The 8,636-nt window shown below is 28.6% G+C and overlaps 1 protein-coding gene across 1 annotated transcript; it reads left to right on the top strand.

Moving 5' to 3' along the window:
- The first annotated feature begins 1,562 nt into the window (after positions 1 to 1,562).
- Positions 1,563 to 2,763, top strand: LOC102593915 (uncharacterized). Its single transcript, XM_006353561.2, has one exon. The coding sequence runs from the start codon at positions 1,662 to 1,664 to the stop codon at positions 2,346 to 2,348; it is 687 nt and encodes a 228-aa protein (XP_006353623.1). The 5' UTR covers positions 1,563 to 1,661; the 3' UTR covers positions 2,349 to 2,763.
- Positions 2,764 to 8,636: the final 5,873 nt, after the last annotated feature.

Raw genomic sequence — 8,636 nt, 5'->3', positions numbered from 1 at the left:
ATGATTAAGCAGAAGAAATTGAAGAACATCTACGTACACAAGTAGGCCCTTGATCTAGAATATAATTATTAATTATGTGGGGAAGAAAACATTTTAATTCCTCTTTTAGAATTATCTTGGTAGGTGAGTAAAATATGAATAAATTAGATAGGTAAATACAACTTAAAAAAGTTTAGCTATATATTTCCTAATATATTTTGATCATCGATCTGAATACGATGTAAAAGAAAAATAAATAAATTATCAATATATAAATTATTTTTTTCCTTTTTTTTAAAAAAAAAGGTCCTGTATCGGTCGTTTCGGTTCAGTTTTCAAGTATATCAATTTGACTTATTGGCTATCGGTTTGTAGAGATGTTAAACCGTTATAGAACCATTAAAATGTTGGCTTATCAGTTATTGGTTTATCGGTTATTGATCAATATCGGTTCGGTTATCAGTTTAACCGTTAAGATTTGACACAAAAATAAATTAATAAAAATCACTTAGAAAAAAAGTGACAAATCGAATGAATCATGTACATAAGTTCACAAGTTGCATCTTGCTCAAAAGGAAACACTTTTACATTGTAGAATAACCAAGATTTTGAGATAGCCAGAAATAAAAGTAGGAAACTAAACTCTAAGTTAAGAAATTTATATACAAAATGGTATAAATATAATTATTTAATTTACTATCGATTTATCGGTTAATCCATTAAGAAAAAACCTCAAACCGTTAAGAGCAAATAACCCGATAACAAAAAAAATCAAAACTGTTATCTGAACCGCTAAACCAATAACCCATTACTGATAAACCAATAACCTTATTTTCGATTCGATTCGATTTTGAACGGTCCTAGTTTCTACCTTCTTAATTTCTATTCTTGTCATAATGCAATGGGGTCGTATCGTTTTATTTGTTAATAATATCTATCTCTTTTCCATTTCCCATTCACCAAAATCTATTTAGGATTGAAAAATATTGATCATTACACGAAATATTAAAGAATAAATCACTTAAACACACACACCAAGAAGTAAAATATTTTAAAGACATATTCAAAAAGAAGCTAGATGATTTCTTCTTAAAATGTTTTGGTGGATAGAAGTAATGGGCTATTTGTGTTGATGTGCAAAACAACTAATTGTTAAAAAATGAATATTAAGCTTTAACCAATCTTAAAAATTAGTTTAAGAGGTGAGAATTGTTCAAATCGTATTGAAGAGATCAATATGAGACTCTTTACACCCCTCACATCCAAAACTGGACATCTAGTGCATAAACAATTCAATACGGGGACCCCACATTAAAAATGAAAATCATGAGGAATAATCTTGCTCTAATATTTTCCTTTTTTTTTTGTGGGGGGAAGGGTTTTCAAGGTGGAGAATCAAACTCACACCAATAAAGAGAAAATTCAGGCAATCAACTAAATGAGCTACAAAGATTCTCCAAGACTAACTCGATCTGAGAAAGTCAATAAATGTCAAATTTTTCTCAACGTACAAGCATTATTTAATGAAGAAAGTAAAAAAATAGTAAACACAACACAAAAGGTTGTCAATATATATATATATACTAGTATATACATAACAAGGAGAGAGTAAAGATACCAAAGACTAGGCAACAACATATCTTCCTCTTCCACTTTTCATTTTCTCCCTTCATCAAGAATCAATGGCTTCTACTCTTACTACTCCAACTCCAACTCCAACAAATGATGTTGATGATCATCAAAGTCATGACACCACATTCTCAACCCCATTTTTCCGGCCACCACCACCGACGACTCGCCGGAGTACTCCATCATCTCTCTCTTCATCTCCATCTCACTCTTCCAACTCTTCCTTTGGATCATCACTCTCTTTCCATGATATTCTTGATGATCATAATTCCCCTATTAGCCCTACAACTCCTCTTCAATTCCCAAAAGGTGTACCCTTTTCTTGGGAAAAAATTCCTGGAATTCCAAAACAAATATTTTCCAAGAAAAATAACACTACTACTACTCTAGGTCAACTTCTCCCATTAATGCCACCACCATGTGGAAATGGAAATAATGTTCCAAATAATTCATCCAAGAAAATTACTAGTTTTCTTGATGAGTTTTCTCCAAGAAAAAATGTTGCTAAAAGTTTTAGAAAAGATCCATTTTTTGCTGCATTTGTGGAGTGTTCCAAAGATGATCAACAACAATATGATGATGACATTTGGAAAAATTCTTCAAAGGTACCATCAATAAGAAGTTTAAGTGATAGATTTGGATTCATTAGCATGTATACTTCATGCAAAAGAACTTGTACAGTCTCTGAATCCATTGTTTATCTTCCAAGATCAAGAAATAATTATAGTAGGAAGTACTAGTGATCATGAGTCAATAAAGTCCTAGATCGACAGACAGGCAGATGCAGAGTCAAGATTTGAAGTTTATCAGTTCTAAAGTGAATCTATTGCTCGTTTTAGTTATGGGGTTCACAATTATTAATGAATTTCCCAGTACAAATACAGGGTCTAAGCAAAAGCTAGTGAGTTTATTAGAATATGCATGCCACTAATATTGTAGCTCTGGCCCTGTCTACATATAGGTTAGGTAAGTGTTACAATTTCGTCTTCATTAATGCATAGTTATTTTCATGAAATTGTAACCTATGCTTTCGGTTTTTATTTTATTTTTCATATTGTAATTTTTCATTTGTGGATTTTATGTAATGCAACGTGAGGACAAGTCAATGTGTTTGTCCAAAATTAATTAATACTAGTACAATTATGGGTATGTTTATTTATTTCTTTGGTACGTTTGTGTGCTAGTGGTGTGAGATCCAATTCAATATCTTTTATCTGTTTTAATATCATGTTGAAATGTGTTTTCAAAATGTACACTTTTATTATTTATATTTTTTATAAAAAAAATTGTACAAGGAACTGTACATATTCGTCTTATGTGTCATAACAAAATCCCTTCCTTCTGTATTTCCATGTGATGATTAAATGGCATTTGAGTAAAAGCCACAAAAGGCCCATGTGAAATTTATAAAATTTTGGAACATTTTTGCACAACAAAACAATACATAAGAGGACACATAAAACTTACTAAAGAATTTAGTTACGTATAAGCAAAGTTTGAGATTCCCAAGAAGAAGTGATTGAAAATACAAAATGTCTTGTTGTCATCAATATATATGAATGAATTCTTACATTTGTGATCAAGGCAAATTTTGCTTAAACGTTGCCATTTTATGTTGCATCTATCTTTTTGTTATACATTTATTTCTTTATGCATCATTATATCTATATTCAAAACTTACTGATCGATTAATTCAGATTTTCATCAAGTAAGGTCTACTAAAGAGAAAATGCTTCCTAAAAAAAAAATTAATTGAACAATTTTACTTTTGGGGTGTTATTGTTATCTTCTAGGTCAATTAGAATCATAAATTGGAAACTAAAAGACAACAATGCCCTTTTCTTTTCTGGGATACTTTGAGGTTGTACTAAAGAATATATAAAAAGGTGAAAGCTTAAAGTTTCACTAACTAAATTTTAATTTACTTTGTCTTTTGTACTGTACTTTTCCATGTCTTTTCCTTCATTTCCATTTGTGATGGAAAGTAAAATTTTCTATAGCATCCAATACAAGGACAAAACACTAAGCAACAAAAGCATCCAAAAACCAAGATTAGCAATGTGCAAATGAAGCTTTATGTATGATCAAAAACACAACTTGGAACTACCTATCTTAGATTCCATCATTTTTTTGTTTTCCACCAATATTCAGTATTAGAGCTTCGACTAAATTCTAATTGGCGACACGAAGTCATAGTATTGGGATAAAGCGTTCTTTAACAAAAACAATTTTACTCAAAGGCTCCAATCTGAAACCACTGATTGATTAATAAAAAAGAAAGAATACATATCATGGTTTCTATCATTATTCCATATCTTTTTAGGAGATTCAAGTTAAAATAGACAACCTTTTTCTTTAAATATTGTCACAATGGTAATGGATGCATGCGCCCCTAATTTCACTTTTTTAATATACTAGGCTATCATTAAAAAAAATTTATTTAAAAAACTTCAATAATTTCGAAGAAATAATGACTATATAAAAAAACAAGAAATGTTAGTAGCCATCATTATATATGAGCAAACAAAACGAAAATGGAACTATGGAAACATCATGGTAGCTAGGAATAAACAGCTCCACTTCACAAAAAAACAAAGTTCATGTTGTACTATTATACCTCTTTTTTCTTTTGACCACTTTTAATATCGTATATAGTAAGCAAGTTGTTAATCATATACCATTCTTTTTTAAAAAAATACTTTTGAAATCATAAAAAAATTGATAAATAAAGTTATTATGATATCTGCTCTAATTAGAGATAATAAATATATTTAAGGCACACACAAATTGATCCGAACACATTGAGACTTCCTTTAAAAAAAACATGATGAAAGCCTCGGTGGGGTATATTTTTGTCAATTACTAGTTTACTACTAACAAAGATTGTTGAAAAAGAAGCCAATTATATGATTCGTAAATAGGTCCACTTTGGACTTCCTACCCAGCAGTTCACACATCCATATCATTTAATTAAAAGCCATTTATTTAGGAAATAAATAGCATAAAAAAGAACACTAATAATTAACACATTTGTGTCAAAGGGAAAGTATATTGACTAGCCTTTTTTTTTCCGCATATGTAATTCAATGGAGCAATTTTTTTTTATTAAAAAATGTTTTACGTTGGGAATCAAACATGTATATTAAAGGATAATTAAAGAGATGGATTTATTATATTTTGTGTTATTTATTAATTATTAAACAATTTTATTTATTTTATATCCACTAATAATATAAAGAATTTCGATATATTCAGACTAGCTCCAACAGCTTTCCCATATTTTATTTACTAACTCATATTTATACATTTGCATGTCGTTGGTATTAAGATTATGTCAATATTTTGGTGTAATGCTAAAAAGCCAGAAATTTTGATTAGAATTTGGTCAAATTTTTTAAAAGTCTATAATATTCTTTGTATTTTAAAATAAATTGATTTTTTTTAATTAAAAGATATTAAAATTAAAAAGGTAAAATAATGTAGTGTGAAATATGTTATTTTATCATTCTGGCCAAAAGGATTCTTCCTAATATTTTCTCTTTATCGTAACTTGGTAAAACTTACAACACTAATCTAGGCAAGCCGTAGACTGTAATTAATTGCATGTTTTAAATCTATAAGAGTCTGAGCTAAAGCGAACAATATCACTAGTAATTAAAATTAAATTGTTATATTTAATGTTAAGAGTCATCTTGTGTGCAACTGCTATATCAATAAGGATGTTGAGTTTCAAATTAAGAGTGGAGGTGTGTGTGATGCCTGCCTTAATTCACATATCATTAATCAAAATATCAAGAAAATTTAGGTATATAAGAAAACAAGCCTTAAATTAACCCTAGTGTTTGAACATTGACCAAGCCTCCAACCTAACAAAGAAAATCCATTTATTTACTACTACCAAACAAAAGCTATATATGATGAGTATGTGCAAGTGAGCAAAAGTCCTCCATAACTAACAAATCAACTTATATTTAAAAAAATCGATTTATCATATCTTTTCCCAATAATAGAGATATACATATATAGCATTTATGGATGACTATTACAAATATATATAGTCTATAGTCTATATTTCAAGAATTTGGAGGACACATGCATATGCCTTAAAAAACAATAATGCAGGTTATATATATATATATATATTAACGCCCATCTTTTATTTTTCATCTATATTAGTTAATTCGTATGGAAGGTACGATAATGGATCGTCCGTATATAATACAGTATATATATAGTCCTTTTTTGTTATCATACCACTTGAAATTATAACTATTAAAGTAAGTAAAAAAAAAACATGAACTATATAATAAAATAATATTGTACGTTGGGCAGTAGTTGTATGAGATTCTTTGTGCTTCTGATGAGGGAGCATTTAATTTGATTTTGGTCATTGTAAATCACATGTATGATAGGTTGGACCATGGTGTGTAAGCTTACCTATCATAAAATCTCTTTGGATTTTAAATGTTTCATTTTCTTTCAAATAATAAATATCTCTTTCTACTATTTTTAATCTTGTACATTTTTTTAAAAAAATAATCTTATGTTACCTTTAATTTGATTGATTTATCAAATTAATATAAAAATTGAGAGAAAAGAAAATGACTAGTCAATTTTGTATAGGGATAAGGGTCTGAAAAATATCTCAACTTTGATCGGATTTGCTGTTGCAATACTAAACTTTCATGAGGACCTATTACCTCCCTAGACTATTTAATATCGTATTTTAAACATATATATTTGCCCACGTGGACATAAAAAATAATGCAAAATTATAAATAGTAATATGCCCACATGGGCACATATATACCTTTAAAATATACTATTAAATAGTTCAGGGGGTAAAAATTACGGTATTAAATAGTCTAGGAGGTAATAGGTCCTTATGAAATTTTAGTATCACAACAGCAAATCCGATCAAAGTTGAGGTATTTTTCAAACTCTTATCCTTTTGTATATGTATGCTGGAATGAAGGATAAATTAGTCTCAGCAATGACGCTGAATTCTTAAGGGGGTATATTTGTGTATATATGACGCTTATGAATGAGCATGAACTAATAAAAGCGAGTCAAGAAAAGTACTGACAAATTTATAAGTCAACAAAGTTTTTGTATAAAAAGGTTGTATATGATACTTTAGTTAAATTTTATAGAAAATTATTTTAACTTTCTATGAAGTTCCAAGTAGAACACACTGATCAATTGGGACTAAGATGTTATTGATTTGATTGATTGAATAATCAATAATGTTTTGTATTTCCTTTTACTAATCAATATATTTTTGTTTAATTAAGAAAAAACAAATTAAAACTTGACAACCATGCATTTAATAGTTTGGGGATCTTGCTGGAGATAAAAAATATCCAAAATTATTTGGAAATGGGAAGCCAAATGACTTAAATGGTCTTGCTTAGAATGATCTCCAATACCTTACAAATGCATAAAATAGTCATTAGTTCATGTCATGTGGTACCTGTATTAGTCATTAATTATTAAAATCCAACACATTTAACTTATAATTCTTATCATTTTGCAAGTGGATATATATTCAATAAAACTGAAAATACATGACTCCCTAAAGTCTTTAGTATCTTAATACTTCCAATTTACATTGCATCTCTCTATCTTTTTACTTGAGTGAACTCAAAATTTTAAGCTTAGATACATTTAATATGATTTGATATTGTTCGTCTTGAATTAACATAAGAAGTATTTTTATGCATCTTATAATATGTATCTTCCTTTTTAAACTATCAATGTAGGACTTTGTTAGCACAATAAAAAATATCTCTTCAAATTAAGTTTTACATGACTGATCATCACATTATGAGTTTATTTGAAAATTAATTGTGTGCACCCAAATCATCCAAATATTTATGATCACTAAAGTCTATTGACTTTTTTTTTGTATGTGTACAAGTCTCAAGTTACGGATAAAGATGGTAAATAAACTGTAGACCAATAAAGAGACAATATATCGAACTCCATGTCATCGTTCTCTGCATTTCCATACAGTACGTCTCGAAATCATTCTCTATTAGTAATTGTTGGACTAAAACAACTTTAAAATACTCTTAAGATTACGTGATATTATTCGCTTTGAACGGTGTCCGCATTATATTCCTCAAAATTAATTTATAAATGTTTCACACCATTAAAATTAATTAGCCTTACACTTATATGTACAAACTTTTTTTTAATAACTACATCAGTATGAAACTTTGTTTGCCCATTGAACACCTTCTTGATATAGTGCATTTTTTCATATATATTGATAGCTCTTTATTAACCATATTTAAGGAGAATTTCTTGGGATTTATATTCAATGTTGTCCATAGGATATCCAGTCCACTAATTAAATTTTCTTTTTTTAGAAACATGTCTGCAAGTTTGCTAATGAAAGAGGGAACAATGAAGTAAGTGAAATGAAATTGCTTTTGATTTAAGCATATCTTTAGCAGAAAGTTACTACAATATGCTGTTTCTAGCAGCTGGGTGGGTACTCATCGCTAATTAATTAACTAGCTTAAGAATATGTTATTAAATTAAATCTTACAATTAATTACCACTAGATACTTTTCTTAGAATCAGCTCTGTGTTTCCTTCTCCCTCAGTTTCTAATTAATAAATGATACTTCCACCGTCTCTAATTACTTGTCCATTTTATCTAATTTAGTTGTCCCTAATTACTTGTCCATTTCGATAAATCAAGAAAGGGCAACTTTCTTTTATCTATTATACCCTCAGTTAATTACTTTGAAAAATGTAGAACTTCTTGAGAATCTTAAATTTTTAATTCATTCACTTCATAATTAATAGGGGTAAAATGATAAACTCATTATGTCAATAATTATTTTCTAAATAGGTGTGTCACTTCAAAAATAGACAAGCAATTAAGGAAAGAGGGAATATTTTTTTTAGCTTAAACACACCTTTTAAAAAACTACTCAGCGTTAATAAATTTCTTGAAAAAGATGTAACTTTTTAGTATTTTTTTTTAGTTATGTAAAAGTTTTTTTATTTAACAA

Source organism: Solanum tuberosum, unplaced genomic scaffold, assembly GCF_000226075.1.
Source record: "Solanum tuberosum cultivar DM 1-3 516 R44 unplaced genomic scaffold, SolTub_3.0 scf00158, whole genome shotgun sequence".
NCBI lineage: Eukaryota > Viridiplantae > Streptophyta > Magnoliopsida > Solanales > Solanaceae > Solanum > Solanum tuberosum.
Note: the sequence above shows the minus strand (reverse complement) of the source record. Positions and strands in the feature narration are given on the sequence as shown.

What these genes read in the sequence shown, in the direction of transcription:
- LOC102593915 (XM_006353561.2), top strand. Translation starts at nt 1,662, where the DNA reads ATGGCTTCTACTCTTACTACTCCAACTCCAACTCCAACAAATGATGTT.